The sequence below is a fragment of the Silurus meridionalis genome, chromosome 7 (genome assembly GCF_014805685.1).
Source record: "Silurus meridionalis isolate SWU-2019-XX chromosome 7, ASM1480568v1, whole genome shotgun sequence".
Lineage (NCBI taxonomy): Eukaryota > Metazoa > Chordata > Actinopteri > Siluriformes > Siluridae > Silurus > Silurus meridionalis.
The window spans coordinates 8,883,388-8,910,418 of record NC_060890.1 but is presented as its reverse complement, the minus strand read 5'-3'; the positions used below and the strand labels follow the sequence as shown (position 1 = coordinate 8,910,418).

At 37.4% G+C, this 27,031-nt stretch overlaps 2 protein-coding genes across 3 annotated transcripts in view; one reads left to right on the top strand and one right to left on the bottom strand.

Annotated features, from left to right (window-relative positions):
* Nucleotides 1–473: 473 nt before the first annotated feature.
* ace (angiotensin I converting enzyme (peptidyl-dipeptidase A) 1) lies at nt 474–19,270 on the top strand. The gene is made up of 25 exons (XM_046853509.1): nt 474–914; nt 4,411–4,581; nt 4,788–4,875; nt 5,356–5,499; nt 5,596–5,787; nt 6,029–6,126; nt 6,294–6,466; nt 6,548–6,771; nt 6,858–7,002; nt 7,197–7,295; nt 8,068–8,190; nt 8,384–8,595; nt 10,536–10,675; nt 10,774–10,932; nt 11,625–11,712; nt 12,280–12,423; nt 12,571–12,762; nt 13,346–13,443; nt 13,714–13,883; nt 13,984–14,207; nt 14,963–15,107; nt 15,249–15,347; nt 16,244–16,366; nt 17,778–17,965; nt 18,815–19,270. Exons 1-25 carry the CDS (start codon nt 705–707, stop codon nt 19,003–19,005), a joined length of 3,840 nt encoding a protein of 1,279 aa, XP_046709465.1. The 5' UTR covers nt 474–704; the 3' UTR covers nt 19,006–19,270.
* Nucleotides 19,271–20,227: 957 nt separating this feature from the next.
* The window catches only part of itga3b (integrin, alpha 3b), a 52,286-nt gene continuing 45,482 nt past the window's right edge, over nt 20,228–27,031 (bottom strand). The window contains exons 22-26 of one of the 2 annotated variants that reach the window (XM_046853511.1): nt 24,588–24,701; nt 24,376–24,474; nt 23,918–24,043; nt 21,927–22,073; nt 21,247–21,384 (exon numbers count right to left, since the gene is read on the bottom strand). In XM_046853511.1, coding sequence (XP_046709467.1) covers nt 21,963–22,073; nt 23,918–24,043; nt 24,376–24,474; nt 24,588–24,701 — 450 coding nt within the window. In that variant the 3' untranslated portion in view covers nt 21,247–21,384; nt 21,927–21,962. Of the gene's footprint in view, nt 21,385–21,926; nt 22,074–23,917; nt 24,044–24,375; nt 24,475–24,587; nt 24,702–27,031 lie in introns of both variants that reach the window. The other variant, XM_046853510.1, reaches the window with a different exon arrangement.

The following is a 27,031-nucleotide window of genomic DNA, read 5'->3' as shown; positions in this document are numbered from 1 at the left end:
TCCCCCTTCCACTTTAAGCTGCAAGAGAATGAGTCTTTTGACAGCTCTTGAGTGCTGTGATTGAGGAGCGAGAGCATAGATTGCACAGCTCATCTTCTGCCTGACACCATTATCGTGAATAGCAGCTGCAGTAGTGAGGGCTTTTAGGGCTCAAACGCTTTGCAAGCTCCCATTATCGCTTTTTTAACCAGAACAAACAGAAGAGACAGACAGGTAGGCAGAGACAGAGAGAGACAGAGAGAGACAGAGAGAGAGAGAGCGAGAGAGAGAGAGAGAGAGAGAGAGAGAGAGAGAGAGAGAAAGAGGGCTTTGATAGTAGGTGGGCAGTTGGGAGAAATGGAGAAAAAGACACAAGGGAGACGAAGGAGGGGGTGTGAAAGGAGGGATTGAACCCTTTTCCTATCAGCTTGTGAGGGGAAGGCTGCTCGAGAGTGTGGGCTGGGTTAAATGGCACTTAAAAGGCGCCGACTGCAAGCGTTCCAAGCCTGAATAAAGGACAGACAGGCGGGGAAAAGGGGAAAGGAAAGAGACAGAGAAAGAAGGGGGGGAGAGAGATAAAAAAGAAGCCCCACAGGAAAGGACCATCCAGAGGTGTGTGCACCTATACACACTTCTGCAGAGGGCTATACACAGCAACCAGGTTTATTTCTAGCTGGCACTTGGAGTTTTCTTGCTACTTTTTTCTCCAGCCCCTGGAACCCACAATGCACCGGGCAGTGTTGCTGCTGTCCCTAGTCGGAGTCGGGGTGGCTCTGAAACCTGAGTGGCAGCCTTCGATATACCAATCCACAGAGGCTGGGGCCATTGAGTTTTTGAATGATTACAACTCAACTGCTGAGCAAGTGTTCTACTATAGCACAGAGGCGAGCTGGGCGTACAGCACCAACCTGAACGATCACAATTCCCAGCAACAGGTATGAGTCATAGTGCATGTCAGATGCTCTGTCATTGTGGTTGTTGTTTGAAACTCTAAGTTATATGTCACATGTGTCTGGCTTAAAAGGGATGCAGGAGTCAAATGAGTCGTTATGAGATGCAGACAAGACAGGCTTTTTGACGGACCTTTGGATAGTCTTCTTAAACTGTCCTGATGTAATTGCTGGCTTTAAAATGACACACATTTATGGTTCCATGTGGTATTTTTATCACATGACACGTTCACACTACGAGTAACTTAAACAGAACCTGGAAAATGAGAGCAGGCTAAATGTCATTTATTTTAGAAACCTGAAAATTACGTGGATCAGTGCATGATGAAATGGAAAGTCATGTGTATATGTAGCAAAAGCAAATGCCTGGTGTAATTATTGCCATGTTCTAGAATCACAATGCTGATATTCAGTTCCACACACCAGGGAAAAGTAATAGAGATTAGGGATGCTGTAATACTGTATAGAGCAAATATTAGAAATATTTAGTAATATAGAGAAATATTAATGATGTGCTGGACATCAGGAAATTGATGCTGACATAGAGACTTAGCATTCCTATTCTCCTAGAGGAGCACATGTGCACACATATTCACACATATTCACACACACACACACACACACACACACACACACACACACACACACACACACAAATTTCCAACCATAAATTTTCTCTCATTTCTACACAGCTGTCCCAACACTGTTTTACACTGTCAGCTGGGCATGCGGGTAGCGGCCCAACCCTGTTACACCCAACAGGTGTGACCTCTGCTCCATCATACTAGCGTTCTTGACCGGACACTCCCTAGAGCTGAAATTTCAAAAACCAGACCAAAGAGAGACATGTGGTGCACTGAGCCTAACCTGAGTCTTGCCTGGTGTGATGTCTATTGTTCTGCACAGATCAGATGAGGTGATCAAAGCACCTCAGCTTTAAGGTGTGAGACTCAAGAAACACAGCCCTGTAAAAGCAACAAACCCACCCAGCACAATAGCAGTGTCTACATAAAACATTGATGAGCACAAACAGTAATTTCTAACTACCTATATATACTATATATATAATATAATATATATTTAAAATAATGCTGTCAAAATTTCATGTTTTAACGGCATACAATTTATAAACCTGAGATTAATGCTGTGTACATTTCTGTTTTACCATTTTTATTAAAGATACAAATAAATAAATATAAAAGAGGCAAAATGTAAACCTTCAGATCATGAAAATGTAAACTTGTCTCAGATCAACCACCGAAATCCGCAATAAACTTTACTGTGAACTATAAAGTACTGTCTGGTTATCTAATAATTAATTATAAAAAGATTACATTTCTACAAGAGTAAAATCACAAATGTACTTCACGAATGCATTTAGGTAATAGTACTGATTTATAAGAAATGTGTGAGAAATTTAGAGAGAGTTATTTATTGTGATAAGGACACAATCAGAAGTATCTCTTACTCCACACAGTATCTTGTTTTTAACACAGTTTATGTATTCACTTCAAATTAACAAGGAACACCATGTTTCTCTTTTGTACTGGAGTAAAATATAAGATATTATGCACTAAAATGTAGTGAAGTTAAAGTTTCCTGAACTAAAATGTCTCTGATAAGATCCATACACCTGAGAAAGTATACTAATGAAGGAAAAATACTGTAACTGTCCACGACTGGCCATATTTGTGGCAATACCTCTATGCATAAAGCAATCTATATGAACATATAAAGTTATGAAGATATCTGACTTTACTTACACCCTTGTGGGCGAATGAGCATAGATCTCCACAACCTCACTCCAAAATCTAGTGAAACAGCTTCCCAGAATAGTGGAGGTTATTAGAACATTTTTGGAACGGGATGTGCAAAAAGCACATAGTAATCTCAGGTATCCACAAACTTTAATCTATATAATGTAGCTGATAAAAAAAACAATTTGTGATTTTTTCATATTGTTCAACCTACTTGTGTTAGATATTAAGAATCTGTAGAGACTGAAGAAAAATAATAAAGCATATCAAATAACCTGCAAGTTACACTTCCGACAAAATAATCCTGCATGCACAACATGTACACAAACATTGTAAGGAAGATCTTACTATCATTTCATCCATGTGAGTGGGAAGTGGACTAGATCAAAGAACAGTGCCTCCTGGACTCAGTCAAGTTGATTTTTAATTAGATGCTAAAAAAAAAAAATCAAGAAAGAGAGAGTCACCACTCTTTGCAGTGCTGATGCGGTAGAACAATAAAATGAAAACAGGCACAAGCTGAAATATCACATCCTGGTACCAGGCAAAGGAAGAACTCTTTGTTATGAACTGAGATCATCTTAGGCAAACATGAACAGAATGAGAGGGAAAAAAATACATGGGAAGGAAGCATATCTTTTTCCCATAATAACAGATATCAACAAGGCCTTTTAGTGTACACTGAACTTTGTTATTATTTCTGAATCTATTTCTTCTCATGCATTTCTGTTGTTGTTTTGAGACTCTGGCCAGGGTCATGGATGTTAGGAAAGAAGAAGATGTGCCAAAGCTTATCACTCTCCATAGAGTAGATCACAGGAAATACATGGCGTGAACCTCTGACAGTGATGTTGGGCGTTAGTGTAGAAACATGATCGCCAGAACAGGAGAAAACAAGGTCAAAGTTAATGTTTATGCACTGTCACTTTCTTCCCTCTTGTTAATCAGTGGTGGAGGCACATAACCCAAGCACAGGGTTGAAAGTGTCAACTTCAAAGATCCACAGTCTTGTCTGGTCAAAGATGGCGACACTGACACCTCAGTAGTACAATAAAGCTTCCTCAGTAAGCATAACAGAAGAGGCAGTAATATATAATATAATAAATCTGTGTTTGCGAGCCCACTAATAACTTCCTAAAGGTCTGATTCTACTATATCCTTTCTTTATTTTTGTTCCTGATGATTTGTAAACCCTTTTTTGTATTTTGTGGAGGAAAATTATAAGTGACTGACTAGAAATAAGACTATTCCTGACATAGCAGTGCCTCCATTAAAAAATGGAACTTCCATTATCTTGGTGCTCCGTCAAGGCACATTCTTTCTCAATGTCATTGAGAAAGGTCAGAATGTGTTTCTGAAAGAATGTAAATATTGTGGGTGCTTAGCAGTTTTTAGCTGAATTACACTAAGTCAGTAAATGAATTGTGTAAGTGTAAGTTAATTAGATGCGTAGTATCACAAGTACAGGATTAAAATCAGACTCAACACTCAAAACGACGTCTAAAATACCAACTATTATAGTAGTCATAGTCATTTGAATGTAATTGCAATTTTATAGAGTGCAGAGGAGGATGGGTTCCCAGGAGACTACAACAGGAAATTATACACATTTAATCTTTTCCTCAGTACTGGATCTTTAACAGCTTAAACAGGAAATGTGGTAAAGCTGTTTCATTAGACACTCTGATATTAACAAAAACATTTTCTCTAATGTTTTTGTACAGGTGCTGGCAAATCTGGAAAAGCAAAGTTTCATAGAAGCATGGGGACAAGTGGCTAAGCAGACGTTCCCTGATGCACTACTGGACACCTTTACTGATACGAAAATAAAAGCCCTCATTAAAAAGATCAATGTCCTGGGACCTGCCAACCTCCCTGCCACAGAGCGAGAGCGGGTTAGTCTCCATACTGTTCTCTTAAACACTGGGTGGAATACATGCACACAAATATACAAACTGCATTTTGCCTAAACATGTATATGTACAGTCAATTAATTCAGCACTTTTTTGTGTGCTGTTCACAAGCACACAAAAAAAGAAAGCAACTAAAGTGTTCTTTGTCTGTTTGTTTGTTTGTTTGTTTATTTCTTTCTTTCTTTAAGTACAATTCAATTCTGAGTCAGATGGGCAACATCTACTCCACTGCAAAGGTGTGTCCCAGCCCAGATGAGTGCTGGGCTTTAGAGCCTGGTAAGTGAATATTTACTGCCTTTTACCCGCCATGTTATAATCATGTAATGGACAGTATCCCATTTTGGGTATTTGCTATTATCTCTATTATCTGCAAATAACCAGGACGCTTTAATCTTTCACATTTAAGAAGAATAGCAGAAGAAACTAGACATTTGCTTGGTACAGTTTTATTTTTATCATTGGATTTTAATTTAAGCATGATTATCGGTATAAATTTAGAACAGGCCATCTGTTTCATTAAGGCATCAAAATATGCAGATGGCATCGTTATACTTTTAGGCTATTTTGATTTGCAATTCCCCCTAATTTGCATTTAGTATACAATTAACCAAAGCATTTTTTTTTCTGTGGCAACTTTAATGCTCATGTAACACTTTTAGGATTTAAGAGATACAAGCAGAGACAAACACTTTTCTGAGATCTCTGCTTAAGTTTCTTTGACATTTTATTGTGATGCCACTTTATGTGTATTTATAGAGTTGACAAAGATTTTGGCATCTTCCCGGAGCTACAAGCAGCTACTCTATGCCTGGGAAGGCTGGCACAACAAGTCTGGAGAACCACTCAAACCCCTTTATCCTGAATTTGTTGAGCTCAGCAACAAGGCCTCCAGGATGGATGGTAAGCTTGCCATTTTTATATAGCGCAAGCATGCTGGAAATTGTAGGTGGGATAAAAAAATAAAGAACAATTTCAGAAGAACTGGTCTCTTTACAGGTTTTGCAGACACTGGTGATGAATGGCGCTCCTGGTATGAATCTCCTAGCTTTGAGAAAGACCTGGAAAATCTGTTCAAGCAGCTGCAGCCTCTTTACCTGAACCTGCATGCTTTTGTCCGCCGGAAGCTGTATAACTACTATGGCCCCAAGTATATCAATCTAAAAGGCCCCATCCCTGCCCATCTACTCGGTCAGTTGTGACAATGCACTAGATCAAGTGTGTCCAAACCAAACACAAAGGGCCAGTGAGGGTGCAGGCTTTCATTCAATTAAAGCTGGAGCCACGCTTTATTTACTCAGTTGTGACTTCTGCTTAATTGAAATAAAGACTTACACCCATCCTGGTGTTTTCTGGTTAAGACTGGACACCGCTGCATGGCAGGTCTTTAAGAAATAAAAACCTGATATAGCTTGCATGTGTTATTTTGTAGGAAACATGTGGGCACAAAGCTGGAACAACATCTATGACATGATGATCCCTTTTCCAGACAAGCCCAATGTAGATGTGACTAAGACCATGGTTGCCCAAGTAAGTTACCCAATCCCTTATTCAGGATGTCAAATGATAAGCTAGATCAGTAAAGATGCATTAGAATTTAGATTGAGCCTGGTAGGAAAGCTAAAATCTTGTAGAAGTGTAGCTATATACACAGAGAATAAAAACAGGACAATGATGAATAAATTTCCTTTTTACAGGGATACAATGCCACCTACATGTTTGAAGTGGCTCAAGAGTTCTTTACCTCTCTTGGTCTGAAAAAGATGCCTAATGAGTTCTGGGATAAGTCCATGTTGCAAAAGCCTACTGATGGCCGTGATGTGGTCTGCCACGCTTCTGCATGGGACTTTTATAACAGGGAGGACTTTAGGTAAGCATTAAAAAAAACAATACATTTGCACAGGAGATAAAAATGTGTTTTAACTCTAGGATAAATCTTTATCCATGACAGGATTAAGCAGTGTACCACAGTGACAATGGAGCAGCTTTTTACTGTGCACCATGAGATGGGTCATGTAGAGTATTACCTACAATACAAAGACCAGCCAGTCAGCTTTAGAAGAGGTGCTAATCCTGGCTTTCATGAGGCAATTGGAGACACACTTTCTCTTTCTGTATCTACACCCAAACACCTGCACACTATTGGCCTGCTTGACACACTAACTGATGACTATGGTAATTATAAGTTCTTAATAAAATAAACAGCAGAACTCAATAAATAATGCACTGATTTGACCAATGTCTGCTTTGGTCTATTTCAGAAACAGACATCAATTATCTTCTAAAGATGGCATTGGAAAAGATTGCTTTCCTTCCTTTTGGATACCTCATTGATCAGTGGCGCTGGAGTGTGTTCAATGGGCGCACACCGCCCGATCGGTACAACTCAGAGTGGTGGTACCTCAGGTACATTCCGGTGGTCTGGAGATCTTGCATTTATATATAGATTCTATGCTTCCAAAAAGAGCCCATATACATTATATATAGTGTATGATATAGTGTCTGATCTATGAATAGGCATATATATATATATATATATATATATATATATATATATATATATATATGTATACAATTAATGTTATTTCTGCACTTTCCAGAACAAAATATCAAGGTATCTGTCCACCAGTAAGACGGAATGAGGAGCAATTTGATGCTGGTGCAAAATACCATATTCCAGGAAATACCCCGTACATCAGGTGAGAAAAGGTTTTTAAAACCAGATTTAAGAATTTTGTTTTCCACACTGGTTTCCAGCCAACAAAAATAGCTAAAGTTAGTCTACTATGGCCCTGTATGAATGCTAGATTAATAAGATAGAAATCGTTTAATCATTTAATCTATTATATAGAATAATAATTTACATAAAATTCACTAATCATTACAGCTATTTATTCAGTTGGCTTACTACTAACAACCTCAGATCTGTATTCTGCACCAATGGGGAGTGAGTCAACTCACAACATACCCCTCTAACCACGTTGTCACATCCAAACGTGCAAAAAACTGTTTACATTGCTACAATACACGTCCATTATGAGGGTTTTTGTAGCCTTGGAGCTTTAATTTATTTGATGGCTTCTCTCCTCCCATGCTCATCCATAATAAATATTTTCTTCTTTCTATATCTTTTTTTTAAGCTTAAAACTGTGAAATTATTATAAAAAAAATAAAGGCCAATTTCTACCGTGGTTTGACATACAGTACATCTTGAAATATGTAATGATTTACTTTCTAATAAATGTGTGCCGTTTACAAGAGTATCTCTCAAATCTATTTATTTCTTTCAGAGAGGCTTTCTAAATCTGAAATACATAAAATGTAATATATTAGTGCCTCATACTTAAAACTGTTAATGATTACTCCTTTGTCTACATGTCTAAATGTTTTTATTATCACAAACAAGCTATCTGACCATTACAGGGTACTTAGAAAAATTAAATAAAAGGTGTCAATTGCTGTTTTTCCCAGGTACTTTGTGAGTTTCATTCTGCAGTTTCAATTTCATCAGAAGCTTTGCCAGGAAGCAGGACACACTGGACCTCTGCATAAGTGTGATATCTACAGATCAGCCAAAGCTGGGGCTGTTTTAGAGTACGTATTAACTCAAAATATTGAACATCTCAGAAAAAGAATAATGAATTTTTTTTACTTTGTTATACAAATGTTTGAAAAACTGAAATTGAAGCATTTTTTTTAATTTTACAACAGAAGACAAGTGTCTTGGCTTGGAACATACTATAAGAATAGCTTCTTTCTAAGTCTTTTCTTTGATTCTGCTTCTAAGGAAAGTCATGCAATCAGGTTCCTCAAAGATCTGGACTGAGGTGTTGCAAGAGAATTTGGGTACAAACCAAATGAATGCCAGTTCACTAATGGAATACTTTCAGCCTATCATCACCTGGTTAGAAGAACAGAACAGGCAGTCAGGTGAAACGCTCGGCTGGCCCGACTTTAATTGGATGCCTCCTGTTCCACAAGGTTACCCTGAAGACATTGGTAAGATCTAAGTTTAGTACACAATTGTATAGTATGTCTGGATTCTGTAGCATTCAGTTTTTACCATCACTTGAACTAGGGAACCCAAACTTGTTCTATCATGACTCTGTGTACAAAGCCATGCAAACATGGGTTTAAATGGGTTGAACTGCCTGCTAGAGAGCTCTGACCTCAACCTTATTGAACATTTGTGGGATGAATTGGAATGCTGACTGCACTCCAGGCCTCCTCACTCAACGTTAGTACCTGATTTTACTAATGCCCTTGTGTCTGAATGAACACAAATTCACACAAACACACTCCAAAATCTAATGGAACATCTTCTCTAGAACAGGTTATTATTACAGCAAATGGGGATTAAATGTGAAATGGGATGTTCAAAAACGATGTCCCTATAGTGTATATTAAAAATAGTCAGAATTGGGTGGTATTTCTAGTATTGCAAAACAACAATAAATCAAATATTTGACTATTAAAATCTAATTCTAGACTTTTTAAAGCACTTATCATATAACATTTCATTATAGTAAAACATTTTTGAATTATTATATTTATAATAAACTTACAATAAGAAATATTATGTAAACTTGCTCATTGTCAAAAGATTTCCACATGCTATTTTAACTAAATCTCAAATACTAGGCAATATATTAATTGGGTAATATTATAACAACCATCTTGTTTCAAATCTCTCCCAAATTTGACATAAAAATCATGTACCTGGCAACCCTGTTGAGACACATAGGTGTGTCTGTAGTCATGCAGGTACACATTGTAGCTCAAATTTGTTTTTGATTCCTGTTTCCGGAGCCAAGTGTCTCCGATCTGTAGCTATGAACTTTCCAGTTATCGCACTGATCTCTCTAAGCTGGATTGAATCAGCCAGGAAAGGCTATCTTGAAGCAGTAGAGTGTGTGTTATTTTTGTTTGTTTTATTTCTGTGTGTGTGTGTGTGTGTGTGTGTGTGTGTGTGTGTGTGTGTCTGCGTGTGTGTCTGTGTGTGTGTGTGTGTGTGTGTTTATGTCATTTTAGCATATGGTAGCAGGTTAGCGTATAATTTCATAAGAACAGTCTGTTTGGGAGAAGCTTGTGTTAACCAGAGTGATTGATATAGATGCAGTGTTTATTACACCTCACATAATATAAGAGGTATTTTTGACACAGAGACTACTTTATTATGCAATAGTAATACAGTTATATTGAATGAATTGAGGACCTCATATCAAACAGTAAAATACACCATATGGCTCCAAACTTAGTATGTGTTGTATGTAGATCTTCTGTAAAACACTGTGAAAAGGTTTCTTTCAATTTTCCTGTATTCATTACTGCATTTCAGATGTAGATAAATGGTTTGTAAAATTAATCTAAGCCCTGATCTATTTTTCCTAATTCACGAGAGAAGAAAAATAATCCTTGTTGGGTACAGAAAATTATTATTATACTATGATGGAATAGAATAATTTACAGAGGCAAATTACTTTTATAAGGCACAGCAGTAAAATGTTATATAGCTAAGATGACAAGTGTGTGCAGTGCGAACAATCTTAAAATATATGCCAAGCATGATAAATAACAAATTAACCAAAGAATTTAGCAATAGTGTATAGAGCCGCTGATAAAATTCTGTTTAAAAAAGTGATTTGCTAGTTCATATAATCTCCTGTCAATCATTTTATAGACACCCATGGATATAGACTTATAGATAATAACATATTGATTTACAGATCTTACACTTTAGAGATTTACACTTTATGGGCCACAATAGATCAAGGAGGCAGCGGAGCTTCATAAATGTAGGTGTGAATTATTTGAATGTCACACAAAACTGTAGAAAACTTTGCTATTGGATTTAACATCCACCACAAGACCCACCAAAGGTGTAATTAGAATGTATTGTAGAAAGCAAGCTCACGTTATGCCATGTTCATTACTCCTAGCTGAAAAAATAACCGACGAGGCCCAGGCCAAACAGTTCCTGGCTGAATACAACTCCACAGCAGAAAACGTTTGGAACGCTTACACAGAGGCTTCATGGTCTTACAACACTGACATCAATGAAGAAAACAAGAAGATTATGGTGAGTTGGATTTGGGATTCAGTGCTTTTACCATCTAGTTAATGGCTTTTGAATATGGTTGTGAAGTTCACATTTGCATTCTTTTTGGTACCAACCAGCTCCAGAAAAATTTGGATATGGCCAATCACACAAAGACTTACGGATTGGAAGCCCGCAAGTATGACACTGCTGATTTCCAGGATGCCTCAGTGAAGCGGATACTAAAAAAACTCAGCGATCTGGAGAGGGCCGTGCTCCCTGATGAGCAGCTGAGAGAGGTACAAGCATGGAAGAAAAAATATAAAATATAAAGAAATCTATATATTTATATAATCTAAAAATAAAAATAAAAATAAAATAATAATAATAATAATAATAACAATAATAAAAAGAAAGATTTATATATATATATATATATATATATATATATATATATATATATATATATATATATATATATATATATATATATATTTTTTTGTTATTATTATTTATAATTATATATAATTATAAATATAATTTTTAATATATATATATATATATATATATATATATATATATATATATATATATATATATATATATATATATATATAGGATATCATGTATTTATCATATATATATATCATATATCATGTAAAAAAAATGCAAAAGAGAGATGTTAAAGTTTATAAAAAATATAATTTTCTGAGCTTCATTAAAGCACCAATTAATATTAAAAAAGGGACAGTGCATGTGTACAGGCCACATAGGAGAGAACTGTGAAAGCCGGAGTTCTGGTCAGAGTCTGAGTCAGAGTCTGGGGTAGGAGCTGAAGGATAGGAAAAAGAAGGCAGGAAGGTGGTGGGACTAAGATCATGAAGAGTGAAAGGGAACAGAAGGCAGAAATAAGGACTTCTAGACCTTTTTCTAAACTTTCAATCAATGAGTGAGACCTATCTCAATATTCTACTTTTTCTTTTTTGTATAGTACAATGACTTGTTGGCCTCCATGGAGACCACATACAGTGTAGCTAAAGTCTGTGAAGATCATGGTGCCTGTCTATCTCTTGATCCAGGTGAGCACATATATACATACCTTGCATTTAAGCTTGATGTCCTTTTTGAGAGAAAAATGAAAAAGGCTTATATATCAAGTTGTATACATACAGATTATGGTCATCTACAGACCGTATAGTTTGCATGAGTTACATGCTGTTATATGGATGATGCCCTGTGAGCATGCCCTTAAAAGGAGTTCTGTGGGTGCCACTAAATGCAAATGGACTGTCTCAGGAATGCACTTTATGTACTAAGTAAATAAGTGTTTCCGGATCTTGTGTAAACCCTGAGGAAAATGCTTAGTTTACTTTGCAAAACATTTACTAAAAGCTCACTGTAAGAGACTTTTCAGAAAAGTTTCCACACATATCTGAAAGAATGTAAAAGCATAGTATTCCTTGTTTAAAATGTGACATTAACATAATCTCTTAATATTTTCTGTTAGACTGGCAGAACATGATACTGTAAAACCTTTAAACTGGTGCAAATCTGCCCAATTCGTTTCAATTAAATTCAGTCTTATGGCACTACTCAAACTGGGCTGTAGTATGTCACTCTGACAGTCTGAAGTTTTTTTTCTTCAGATCTAAATAAGATTATGGCTGAGTCCAGGGACTACGACAGGCTGCTGTTTGCCTGGCAGGGCTGGCGAAATGCTTCAGGAAGAGAACTGCGCCAAAGCTACAAGAGATACGTCGAGCTTGCCAACTTAGCTGCCCAGAGTAACGGTAAATGCCTCAAAATGAAGGCTGCCTTTGTGAGAATGAGGCCCACAGTAAAGCACACTGCTACAGACAATAAAAAAAACGAGGTCCGGTCTCAAAATGAATGGCTCATTAATCACTATTATGACATTTTTTTTTTTTATTCAACAGGTCATGCTGACAACGGCGCTTTCTGGCGCTCCTTGTATGAAACGCCCACCTTCGAGCAGGACCTGGAGGCATTATGGAGTGAGTTACAGCCGCTCTATTTAAATCTCCATGCGTATGTACGGAGAGGGCTCTACAAAAAGTACGGGAAGGAGCGCATCAACCTTAAAGGGCCCATCCCTGCTCATTTACTAGGTAAGAGTAAAATAAATGTGTCAGATCTCAGTTAGCAGCATCAGAGAACTGCTGAAAAATCCATGTGATTTCATTTGCAACAATTCTTTGGATTCAAAAATATATTTTTATTAAATGACTATGGCAATTATTATGTAATTGTCTAGATGAAGCAGAAAAAAGACCCACCTTTGGCTAAGCTTTGTGCCCTCATGTTGAAGTGGTACACCAGATATAATTTTGAGCCTGAATATGCTTTCGATATTTTCTATGAACACACATTAATATTCAGTTGCTGTTTGCGGCAACTCCAAACGAATCGGCAGGATTTAATACGCTTTCAAAACCGTCAAGCGTGACAGTGTGTGTGTGTGTGTGTGTGTGTGTGTGTGTGTGTGTGTGCGCAAATACACAGCTATGTGCATATGTGATGCACACAGCTGCAGCATGCAGTCACACACACTGTGTTTTCACATGGCTGATTGTTGATGAAATTTAAAATCCATCACTGCACCTCGGCACCAGAGCTCCATAGGCAGATGCTGACCAAATATACCTGATACAGCAACATCTTTTTTTTTTTGCTTCGACTTTTTCTTCTCAGGAAACATGTGGGCACAGACCTGGTCAGGAATCATGGACTTAGTGAACCCATACCCTGATGCCACTCAAGTGGATGTCACGCAATCTATGATAAACCTGGTACTCACGCTTTTTTTCATCTTCTATTCGAGCCACATTTAAATGAGACATTTGCTGAGCTTATTGTAATCATGAGAGAAATGTTCCTTTTTAATAGTTACATTTAAACAAATGGCGAGTTAAGCACCCAGGAAAGGCTCTGAAAAAGATAAAGCAGCTACTGGAGATAAATAAATAAATACAGGTCCATTATCTGAAAATAAATTGAGGGTCTCTACTTGATCAGCTCCACCTGCACTCATAGGCACTTCCTCTTGGATTTTTTTTCAGGGCTGGGATGCAAAGCGAATGTTTCAGGAGTCTGACAACTTCTTCAAGTCAGTGGGCCTGATGCCTATGCCTGAAGAGTTCTGGAACAAGTCGATGTTGACAAAACCTGCAAACCGTGAAGTGGTGTGTCATGCCTCAGCCTGGGACTTTTACAATCGCAAAGACTTTAGGTATAGAGGAACATTCATGTGGGTCATGTACCCAATTTGCTAGCAAGATTGCTTTATGGAAATGTTCGGAATGCCTTGATTTACTAATCTTATTTCTCAGGATTAAGCAATGCACAGTGGTGAACATGGATGACCTGATTACAGTGCATCATGAAATGGGCCATGTGCAGTATTTTCTCCAGTATAAGGATCAGCCCATCTCGTTCCGTGACGGTGCCAACCCGGGATTCCATGAGGCCATCGGAGATGTGCTGGCACTGTCAGTGTCCACACCCAAACACCTTCAAGCCATTGGCCTGCTTGATAAGGTTGATGACAGCAAAGGTATGCTTCCGAAAGCATTCATTATATAAAGGGTAGAGTTCGATATGGGTTTTCCTCTGGCTGATGCCGATGGCGATATTTAGAAATCAGGGCAGCAAATAGCCATTATATGATTCCAATTTTTTTCGGCTGATTTTCTTTTTCCTCCCCTTCATTGTATCTCACAGTTAAGTAATAAGAAGTGATAAAAAAAAAAATTGCTAAAATTAAACATTTATTGAATTCTTCTCCAATCAGTGCACTTGTTATCAGGTCTTTGTACCCATGCCTACCTGTAGCTTAAACTACAGCTGGTTAAGGGCTCACTAACAATACTGTTCCAAAAGGTTACTCACATCCTCTCTCCACATGTTACTCATTTTCTCATTCCTGTGTCTATTGTGCATTTTGTGACTTTTTTTTCTGCTCAACAAGGTTTGAATTCTCTCATCAACAAAATGTTCACTTTGTACCCCATTAAAAGGTTTAATGTGAACATTAGGTAAAGCTCTTTCCCTGTATCTAAAAGATTGAATTGCTTATATTGCTGTCACAATGATTGGTTGATGACTGCATAGATGAGCAGGTGTACAGATGTTTGTAATCAGTGCAAGTATATACCACTCTGCACAGCAGGGCTTTCCACCTAACCTAAGAACCAGCCCTTTGTTATAACATTATAATATTCCATCACAACAGACTATTTCCACAACTTTCTGTTTCATCTTAAAATGCAATGACATGAAGAAAAATGTAATCTTTTCATCTGTACACAGAGAGCACCATCAACTTCCTAATGAGCATCGCCCTGGATAAAATCGCCTTCCTGCCATTCGGCTATCTGATGGACCAGTGGAGGTGGAAGGTGTTCGATGGCAGGATTTCGAGTGAGGAGTACAACAAAGAGTGGTGGAATCTCAGGTGAGACTCGCATGTCAGTTCAGTTGCCATTAAACTATTTAGGACATGATGTCTTCCATGTAAAAAAAATGGAGAATGGAGAAATAAAGATAATACGTATTTAAACAAGAGCTATTATCTTTTTACAATATGTTGTTTTAGGCTGAAGTACCAGGGCTTGTGTCCACCTGTAACCCGTACAGAGAACGACTTCGACCCAGGCGCCAAGTTCCACATCCCAGCCAACGTGCCCTATGTCAGGTACATAGTGATAACTTCATCAAGATTTATCACAATCAATAGTTTATTACACTGCAGTAATAGTTCCACATGTCCTTTGATTGTACAGTTATCTGACAGGACAATTTATGGCGCGTAATATATCTTATCTTTATCTCTTCACTTCAAAATCCATCCAAGGCAAATACTTTTGCAGTTACATAAATCCTCTTAGTTTTCAGCGCCGCGCCGCGCCTGCGCAACCGATATCCCAATGTACTCAGGTGTTAATGTTTAGCAATAGATTAAATTAAAAGGGAGAAGAGTAACCATGACTAACTATACATCATTCTAAAGCTCTAAGCCTCAAGCAGCGATTTAAAAAAAAAAAAGAAAAGAAAACAAAGAAAAAAATAGACAGTCAAAAAAGATGTTTTAACGGACATTTGCACAAAGCAGCAATTTGGAAAATGTTTTGGTTCGGAGTAACAACAGATACTTGGAGATCTGCATGGGGATGGGGATAAATCTTTGTAGGAATCTAATTTGTCATGAAAATCTACATAAAATCTAAAATCTAAACTCATGAGACATGTGGATTTCAACCCAGTACTTTTCTTGATTGCTCCAGGACAGATTTCATGTATTTTTTTTTTAAAAAACAATTTAAATTGTGTATGTAGCACATTTTTGTCAGGAACTGTTAACATTTAAAGGTAGGTAGGGCATTTTTAGCTGTAAGTCCCAAAATCTGTGCCAAAGGGTAACAGAATAAGCAAGGAATAAAGCACTGGTCATCATAATTATTAGAGACATTAGAATTTCCTAAACGCCATGCTAAAACGTATGAGTTCAATTGTTGTCACAGATACAGTATTCTTTTGTTTGTGTTCAGTCATTTCTGATAAATTACCTTTTTGTTTTCTTTTTTTTGTCAGGTACTTTGTCAGCTTTGTGATCCAGTTCCAGTTCCATAAAGCTTTGTGCAATGCTTCGGGTCACACTGGACCGCTTCACAACTGTGACATCTATAATTCGAAAAAAGCAGGAAAACTCCTCAGGTCAGTTAATCACTAAATATTACTTAGTAATGACACAGAAGGATCATGTAATCATGTAAAAAAAAAATTAGATGAGATGTAGACAGTTTGTTAATTTTGAAATTGTTTCTTTTTTGATCTGGAGGCGAATAAACACCTGACATGAAATGGAGCGCATTAAAATAGTGCAATGCACAACTAGCTGTGGATTATGCCGCACTTTCCGCAGGCATTTCCCAGCATTGACAAATAAAGGCTATGACTCATGTTTTTACTAACTAACTGCATTCAAAATAACGTCTAAAAATAACGAGTAAAAACATCTAAAATGCAGAGATAAAATAGTGTGATTACATTACATCTCTTTAACGAAATAGTTATTAGAGAAATTGTATGTGAATTTATGTTTCTATCACAATGAAGCTGTTGGTGTTAACTCCTTGTAACATTTTATATATTTCTGTGTATAAGTTACTAAATAACGCACAAAAATAATGCATTCTTCTCAATAAGGTCATTAGGAAATGTTTAAAAGAGCTGTATTACTCTGTATGTAACTGTGACTGCATATCACTATGATTACAATTGCTTATAATGCAGTGTAGTTGAATGTATAATGGTAATGAAACTGACTGGAACTACACCTTACAACCAGACCATGGCATGCAGGGGAGTTTTTTAGCATTTTTAGAATCCCTAGGCAAGATTTGAACTCGTTCTCATTTCATTTGTCATATATGGACACGTTCATCAGGATCCCTTGGCATCATTATTTAACCTGCAGGGATTCCCACAGTCTTTGACCTCTTTGGTGTCATTTTTTAACGTGCAGGGATTCCCATAGACTTTGATAGGACTCTGAACCGGAGCCTGCAACGTTAAAATTTGATATGTTAGGTAAGCAGACTGCCCTGAGGTCATATTTATGTAGCTGATTTTTTATTTTTTTATTCACTTGCTGTCTGATATGAAAGTGCCATCTGTGAAACAGCAATTAGCAACACGTTCTTATTCCTGAATAACCCTAACCCTAACCCAGTCTCACTAACCCGAACCCTTACCCTGCACGTTGACAAATGACGCCAAAGGGGTACCCAGGCTGTCAACAAGTGACGTCAAAGGATCCTGACGAACGTGTAGAAAATACTTATTGTCACCCACCATGGCTCCGCCCTCCCATTACTATTCTCCACCCCCACACCATAAAAAATTATTCACAATAAAAAAGGTTAAAAAACACATTTAATAATCATTGCAAAATTGACTGAAGTCATGTATGTAAACATATACTCTATATTTAACTTCAGCAGAAATCCTAGGCGACCGCTTAGTTACAAGTAACAGTGCTGATGGTATGATAATAATGATAATGCAGGTGCACTGAGGAGATTTGTAGATTTATAATCCCTCTCTTTATACTAATTTGTTTTAGTGATATGATGCAGCTGGGCTTCAGTAAGCCTTGGCCCGAGGCGATGGCGATGATCACCAATGAGCCTGTAATGTCTGTTAAGCCTCTAATGGAGTACTTCGAGCCTCTCATCAACTGGCTAAAGGAGGAGAACAAGAAGAACGAGGACATCCTTGGCTGGCCCGATTACAGCTGGATGCCAACCACGAGTACGTGTGAAAGCTGAATTTGCTTAATCCTTCTGCATGTGTGGGTCGAAATCAAGCTTTTGGGAGAAAATCAAATGACTAAAAACAGAATGATTCCAAAACTAAAACATGCAAAATGTAATTATGTGATTGCTTCAATACTTCAATGCTGATTTTTAAATCATTTTACAGAGATTATGTTCACACTGGTGTAAAATAAAGGAGTTTGAAATAAATGTTGTTTGTAAATCCTAATCAAACCTTCACTATTACATACACACACAATAAGAAAATTCCATAATATTGAAATGTAATTTATATAAGTATATACACTATGTGGATGAAAGTATTTGGACACCTGATTTTTTCAGCCATGTGTGGTTCTTCTTCAAACTGTTGCTCCAATGTTGGAGGCACACATTTCCCTCACTAAACGTAGAAGGGCCAAACCTGTTCCAGTTTGACAATGCTAATCTATGCAAGCTCTTTGAAGATATGGTGTCTGCATGCTGTCTGCACAAAGGCCTCCTCACCCTACATCAGTGCCTGATTTTACAAAAACACCTGTCGCTGAATAACACAAATCTCCACACTTTAAAATCTAGTGGATTTTTTTCCTGAAGGATTGAAGGTTATTATATATGCAAACTGTGACTAAATGTAAAATGGTATATATATAAAAAAAAACACACATCGAATGGTCAGGTGTCCACAAATTTTTTTTCCATACAGTGTATGTAGCATTTAATTCGAATAAATGTGTGAAATCTTAGAAAATCAGAAGATACCATTTGGATCAGTGGAAGATTCTTGATCATTGGCATTTAAACTATTCCACTTCATGCCTTACCTGTGTCCTATGTCCTGCAGTCGTGGAGGAGCATACAACTTCTGTGGATTTCTTAGGCTTGAGTGTGGATCAAGCTGGAGCTGTAGCTGGACAGTGGATTCTCCTTGTGCTGGGAATTGTTCTCCTGGTCTCCACAACCTTCTTGGCCTACAAATACCGGAAATCCAAACGCCTGCACAAGAAGTCCATCTCTCAAATGGAGCTCAAATAGGAAAGTAGGCTTAACATCTCGTTGTGGCTGTATTTTTTATTTCCTGGCGAATGAAACCCAAAAAATTCCTTGTATATTTATTCTTAATTTTTTTGGGGTCAAATTAATTTGACTATGCAAAAAGTATGTGTTGTAATTTATTTGTACAAAAAAGGAATACATGTTGGGTGGGTTTTCAATTCTTTGTAAAAGCCTAAATGTGTCTGCATTTTTAGAATAATTTCACTAGTAAATACATTTATAATAAATATATATATATATTCAATTTCTTTTGTTTTTTGTGGTGAGATGGCTTTCTCAAAAGATATTCAGGCAGTTTAAAATGATGTTCATTCATTCATAAATTTATTCCATCATTCATAAAACTGGATTTGAGGATGGAATACATCCTGGATGGATTCACCATGCAAAAATGCACACACCCACACATGCAAACACACCCCCCCTAGGGGTAATTTAAGATTAGTCAGCATATCTACTCGGATGTTTTTAGGAAGTGGGGGGAAAAGCAGAGACAGAGAAATCATGCACAGGAACAGGACTGAACTTGGAATAGTAAAAGTACCAGCTGCACTATTATGTTACCTTATAATGGTATGAGAAGCTTGTAATTTAAATAAAAAGAAAAAAATTAAGGGTTACAACTCATCAGAATTGAATTACATATACATACCACTCATGGACAAAAAAAAAAAAAAGGAAACTTTACTGATTTTAACAACAAATCTCTGGTCAGAAAATGAGCATAAATCAAACAAATCTACTCCTGAGACCTCATTGGCCACCATTTACTTGTTTATTTTTGGCACAGTGAACTGTTTGGGGAAAAGCTCACTTCCTGACTTGTGATTTAATCAAATATTTATTTTGAGACATTTACTTTGCCCAGGACTGTACTCTTTCTGTTAGTAATGTTATGGTACTGCAGGGATAATACCATGAACAGGAAGATAATTTGCCAAAAGCTAGGCTTAGCCATTGCACTCGGGCTGTGATGACCTTTGCATAATTTCGCTCATTATAAATTTCCCTCTGGGATAAATAAAGTGATTTATTTAGATATGTTGGGTTACTCGTTTTCAAATAATGTCCAATTTGTCAAAAAATTACCTTTTTGCACATTAATTTTGTGCATTTTCCATATAGTCAAAAATATAGTCCATATCATCATCAGGAAAATTCAGTGAAGCAATTAAAAAAAATAATAATAATGACCAATACCTTTACTTACAAAATATTTTAATATCTGGAGCGTACAAAAAAAGAACCGCAAGTACCTTCTGACTTTTATATGAATAAATCATCAGTTATGAATGTAGTAATAAATTTGGTCTTAATTTTCCAACTGAACCTTTTCTAGTGTTACAGCAGGACCTATGGACAGTGTCATAAAATCAAATGATACCCATCCTTTCACTGAATGACACAGTTGAAGAAAACTGTGACACGTTATGCCTGGTTATTTCTTTCCTTTTCTTTTTTTGACTGCTTTGGAACTGGAATGAGAATCGTACTCTCCATTCCAATCTAGCACATAAAAACACTTCCAAATCATATAACAATATTCTCCAGTGTACTGACTCTTATTAGTCATATAAAATAAATATTAAATCACTAATGTTTGGTGTCCTTCCCTGTGCTATAATCCGCCTGGGATCGTCGTTATGTCCTCTGTATCTGTCAGAAGAAAATATATTTCATAGTGGCTGCAAATCTGGGACGCTTGCAGTCAGTGCAATTCCATCATTCCTTGTTAAAGGTCATATGAAAATTGCTCACAGTGTAAGTTGGAGTGTGAGCATCGTCCTGTAGCCTTGTGCATTTAAAGACACTTTTTTTTATGAATAAAAAAAGCTCCTAAACTAAATAGCATTCTATAATATCAAACATATAATACAAAAAAAACTGTTCTGCAATACTTTCAGATTTGGAAAATCAAGTAATAAAAAAAAGGGTCCCAGATTGTGTCTGAGATAACGCTGAATGGTTTCAGTCATGAAAACTTGTTGGTCTGTAACACAGTATTGCACCAGACAACAATTCCAACAACAACAACAACAACAACAAGCAACACACTTTCACCCAGCACTCAATTCTTTATCATGTGTTAATCCTGACCCAAAAAAGTCAAAGCCCCAGAAGTCTGTTCAATAAAAAAACGTCCATTGCATTCCTCTAAACAAGCAGCTGAGTGGACACTTTCCAAGATCAGTAGTAATATTCTTGCACTTCAGTCCAGTTGGTGACCCAGAGTTTTTTGTTGAGCTCGTGCTCAGGCTGGAAAGTCCTGCTCAACTTGTACCTCTCCTCCTTGCATATTTTCACTCCGTGGTACTTAGGCATCACCTTGTAGTAGACAGCTCTTTTAAAGAACCCACACTGTGTAACAGAGTGAGAGAGAGAGAGAGAGAGAGAGAGAGAGAGAGAGAGAGAGAGAGAAAGATGAGAGAGGAAACACAACATTACTCATGAGAGATTAAATATGCAACTAATTGCCAGGACCTGCAGCGAACAAGAACAGCTTTTAAAAAGAAAAACCGGCAGAAAGGATCATTTGGACAGATACAGTGTGTTATTTCCCATGCTGCAACAGTAATTGGAAAGGTTTGTCCAAAAAGTCAAAAACGTTACATTAGCTGAAAAAAGAATCCATTCCAAAGCAGTTCATTATTAAACAATGTAAACAATCCCAGAGAACAAAACCGCTTTAATGAGAATGCAAGGGTGATTTATGATTTTTCTCCAGCAAGCAAACTATTAAAAAAAGAAAGAAAGGGAAGTAAAAATCCTTCGATCCAAGAAAAGCAAGCACCGGTCAGGTTAGAGTGCTGAAAAACAGGCAGTGAGTGAAAATAGGAGGAAAAGGGAAAAATTGGAAGAGAAAGAAAATAAACGGGCTGATTCCACAGTGGCTGCATTACCAAGGAGCACCAACAGGGGACACCCGGGGTACGCTCTCAATAGGCCTCGGTCAGTCTCTCTGTCTCAGATGGCTGTATCTTCATCTCTGCTTTTTGGGCCTTGGCTTCGTACATCTCCCTTCGACTGGCACGTTTAAAGAAACCACACTGCAGGAAAGGTGGGATGATGGATCGAAGACTGATTATACTTTGTTCTCTAATAGATCCAGTAATGGTGCGTACATGCTTACGGTTCAAATAGCAGCAATGTTTTACAGTTGCAGGTTAAGGCTAAACCTCTATGCTTTATTACTAAACTAAATAGATTCATCCGTTCATTGATATATAAACACTATATGTATTTCAAATCATGTGAAAGTGCTTGAGTAGACATAGGCTTTATTATCCATGCTCAAGCCATGAATTTACTCAATCTTAGGACACTTTTTGCAACAATGCAACAAGTACATTGTATCAAGGCAAAAAAAACAACAATTCGTTATTGTCATGTATGGAATGCATTGATATTTAAGTTCTTTTTCACTTCACTATTCATATTAAGTGCGATGTATAGACATTTGAACTTACACTATATAAACAAAAGCACTGGGACACTATATGCGGTTCTTTCCCAAACTCTTACCACTAAGTTAGATTTCACAATTGTACAGAATGTGTTTGGATGTGATACCTTTAAAATTTCCCTTCATTCGAACTAGAAGACCCAAACCTGTTCCAACGTGGCAATGCCTTTGTGTGCAAAGCTTCATAAAGTTATGGATCATGGGGTGCAGCATGTCAATTAATTCCAAAGGTGTTTAATAGGGTAGAGGTCAGAGCTTTTCATCAGGACACTCAAGATATTCCACAGCAACCCATAGACCATAGCTTCATGGAGCTGCCTTTGTGCACAGGGGCATTGTCATGGGTCTCTGATAATTTAAGTACCGTAATTTCCGGACTATAAAGCGCACCATTATATAAGCCGTACTGAATTTTACAAATATTTTTATTTTTAACATAAATAAGCCGCAGTGTCTACACTAACGTACTTTACACAGGCTTTAACGAAAGACACGTTACACACGGTGTAACGGGTGGAATATGTTGCACTTCCTTTAGGAGCATAGCGGTATTTTGGGAATAGCATGCCAGAAGCTCTCCCTTCACCCTGACTTAACGCGCTACAACGGCTTGTATCTAAACAGTAGCTGACGAAGAAAGTCATTGTTCACTGTCTTCCTCCTTCCTTTCACAACTATTTCTCTCGGGAGTTTATCTTTTGGCATCGTCGTGCCTTTAAAAAAGTTTTTTATCCCGAAGCCGTGCAGCTCAGAACACAGGTGAGGTGCGTTTTTTTCGTTTCCGTTCGTAAATTAAATTTCATTGATCTAATGTTATGGGGTTCAGTTTTTTGGCTTGAAGTTTGTGAAACCGGGAAAAACCCAGGAAAAATTCATAAATTAGCCGCTTCGTTGTTTAAGCCGCGGGGTTCAAATTGTGGGAAAAAAGTAGCGGCTCATAGTCCGAAAAATACGGTAATGCGAATATACATGCACCTACATCCTAAACAATTGTGCACCTCCAACTTTTTGATAACCATTTGGAGAAGAATCACACATGCCTGGAAATGTCAGATGTCCCAAATCTTTTGTTCATATAGTGTATTTTAGCTCCGTCATGTTTTTTTGTTTGTAAATGTCATCTTGTTCATATTGTGATTTTCTTTCCCCTTGAGTAAATTGAAGCTTTTCCAATGTGAAAAATCTTTTTGTGCTTGCTCTGATCATTGCTGTATCCGAAAAACGGGTTACAATGGATCTAAATTTCCAAATTCTTTGATGTCAACGTACTGTAAATGTTGCCACTTCTTTTTTCCTAGACGAATTGCTAGATGCTTGGAAGCATGGTCACACTTCCGTAAACATGTATGAAGTTATGAAGTGAATTCATTTAAAACAGCCATAGTAGAGAAATCAAATAACTAAAATAGCAATGTGAGGTGTTATTACCTTCCACAGGATGAGGCTAATGATGCCTAATAATAGGATTCCTGCTATTCCTGCAATAATATAAATCCATAATGGAACGTTATACGGAGTTTCCTCTCCTGAAACAGGATCAATGTTCACTGAAAACTGTGTAGAAGAGGAAGAGAACAGAATTCTGATGTCAGGAAATTCTCCTGGATAAAAATAACAGTCATAAGTCGCATTCAGTTTTGCCCTTCAAATATTTTTTTCTATATATTTATTATATTTATAAAAAAACACACACACATATGTCCAATTGCCATACTTCCATGTCCAACTTCATATTTTATTATTAAATGCATTTTATGTTTGTTAACAATTGTTGCGAATGGTCAGGTAATTAAAGCAAATTGAGTACAATTTGGACGTTTCTTATTTCTAAGCTCTCAGGTTGGTAACTGGACCGATTGGTATGATCTAGCGAATCATTTGCTGACCTCTCGATTTTCAGATTTCATCTTGATGGTGGGTTTGTCAGTCTCCAGCCTCAGCGTGGCGCTGCCTTTCACAATCACGCGAAAAGCATTGGCAAAATCCTGAGGAGAAAAGAGCCATTTAGCAGATTACAGCGGGCAACAGTTTCTATGTTAAGTATAGAAGAAAAAAAAAGTGTGTTCGGCTAAAAACCTTCCCCACTCTGAACATTCACCTCCAGCATGGTGCTGTTCCACACACGGGCTCTGACGGTTAGTGAGGCTGCAGTGGACATGTTCCTCAGCGGGCACGAGAAAGTCACGCAGCGAGCCGTCCTCAGCTCACAATCCTTTATTTATAACGAATACAGAAAGACATGTTAGTGGTCCACAGGTAGTAATCAGTGTAGCTGGGCCAGTGGTGTAATGACCTACAATTTACTGGACAAATTATACGATTATAATAGCCTTTATTTGTCACATATATAAGAAATTCTTATAATTTCCTCAAATAAACTCCCAACGAAAACCTCTACATCTTCAGCTTTGCTACCTCCAGCTCCACCTCCTATCTTTTACTCAATGCCACTGTCTCTAATCCATACAACATCTCAGGTCTGACCACAGTCCTATAAACTTTCCCTTTTACTCTTGTAGATACTCTTCTATAACAAATCACTCCTGCTATCACTCTTCTCCACCCACTCCACCCTGCCTGCACTCTTTTCTTCACTTCTCTAACACACTCTTCATTGCTTTGCACTGTTGACCCCAGGTACCTGAACTCCTCCACCTTCACCACCTCTTCTCCCTGCAACCGCACCACTCCACTGCCCTCCCTCTCATTCACACACATGTACTCTGTCTTACTCCTACTGATTTTAATTCCCCTTCTCTCCAGCGTGTACCTCCACCTCTCCAGGCTCTTCTCCACCTGCTCCCTACTCTCACCACAAAACACAAAATCGTCCAGAAACATCATTGTCCAGGGAGACTCCTGTCTGACCTCGTCCGTTAACTTGTCCATCACCACTGCAAAGAGGAAAGGGTTTAAAGCCGATTCTCATACATGTCCTGCACACCCCCACATACTTCTTTGCCACACCTGACTTCCTCATATAGTACAACAACTCCTCTCTGGGCACCCTGTAGTACGGTTTCTCTAGATCCACAAACACACAATGCAACTCCTTCTGACCTTCTCTATACTTCTCCATCAACATTCTTAAAAAAAATAATGTGTCTGTGGTGCTCTTCCTCGGCATGGCTTATTTTAAATTCACTACTCTTTCCCTTAACTTCATGGTGTGACTGTTCAGCTTTATTCCCCTGTAGTTACTGCAGGTCTGCACATCTCCCTTGTTCTTAAAGATCCATACTAGCACACTCCTTCTCCATTCCTCAGGCATCCTCTCACCTTCTGAAATCCTGTTAAACAATCTGGTTAAAAACCTATCTCCCATCTCCTATCTCTCCTAAACATCTCCATGCTTCTACCGGTATGTCATCTGGTCCAACCGACTTTCCACTCTTCATCCTCTTAATCGCTGCTCTCACTTCCTCCTTACTAATCCTATTCACTTCCTGCTTCACAAACTTCACTAAAATAAAATAATTATAATAAATATATATAATAACTCCCTAATGGGAGCAGCTGAAAAAAGAAGAAGAAGAATGCATGTATGCAGTAGTTCAATTTAAACTAAAATAACCCTCAATAGACTGGTACAAATAATCAATGTTTGAATGAATAAATGAAGGAATGCTGTATAAGTATTAAAATGAATGTTTTTTATATTAAACCACTCATTCACACTTGCCTGCAAGTGATAGACTCCAAGCTACCCTTTTTTAAATTATATCTAGGGCTGCAACTAACGATTATTTTGATACTCGGATGATTTTTTTTTATTTAATTTTTTTTATTTATTGATGTTTTTTTTTTAAAGGTTTATATATATATTTACACATTTTTGCTTATTATAACTATATCTTTTTTGTTTGTTCTTTCACCGTGGTCCGCGCTTCCGCTGCGCCCCACCGGATTATTCATATTACCAGACCAGTGTTGTGTTCTGATTTGCCCTGTGACGCAAATAAACTCTTCTTTTGCTTTCACTTCGGCTTTCGCCTTCAGTGTCTTCGCGTAACAGCTTAAAAACATCAATATACAACATTGTTTTGACTACTTTTGTAAAAAATAAAAAATAAAAAATCCACAGATATTTAGTTAGTTTGTGAACATATAAGCATCTAGAATATACAATGAATGAAATTTTGTATAATATATACATAGATTAAAAATGCAAATATTAAAAACAAGCATTTGAAGTTGCAGTAAAACGTTTAAAAACAGAAGTTTCCTGTTGTAGTAAAAAGAGAATGGAATGGCGAAATGCAGCAAGCTAACAGGCTTGATTCAACAAAAGAAAAAAAGATGTGTTGCAGTTCAAATGCATAAGGATTCGCTGAAAACCACAACAGTGATAAAAAATGTAATCGTTTACTGCTGCTGTTATTTGCTGCTTTTAAATTTTGTGTTTGTTCGCGCCGTTTTAATTTAATCTATCACTATGTCTAGAGCGAGGTGATTGTGCAACCTGGTGCTCATGAGTCCTGACAGAACAGATCCAGTGTGACTACAGTTTACACAATAGCACTTCATTAAATTATACCATTT

Excerpts from the sequence above, each read along its gene's own strand:
- ace (XM_046853509.1), top strand. The coding sequence starts at position 705 with ATGCACCGGGCAGTGTTGCTGCTGTCCCTAGTCGGAGTCGGGGTGGCT. Across the intron at positions 8,596-10,535 it reads AGGTTACCCTGAAGACATTG|CTGAAAAAATAACCGACGAG; the intron begins GTAAGATCTAAG and ends CATTACTCCTAG. Across the intron at positions 17,966-18,814 it reads CAGCTGGATGCCAACCACGA|TCGTGGAGGAGCATACAACT; the intron begins GTACGTGTGAAA and ends TATGTCCTGCAG.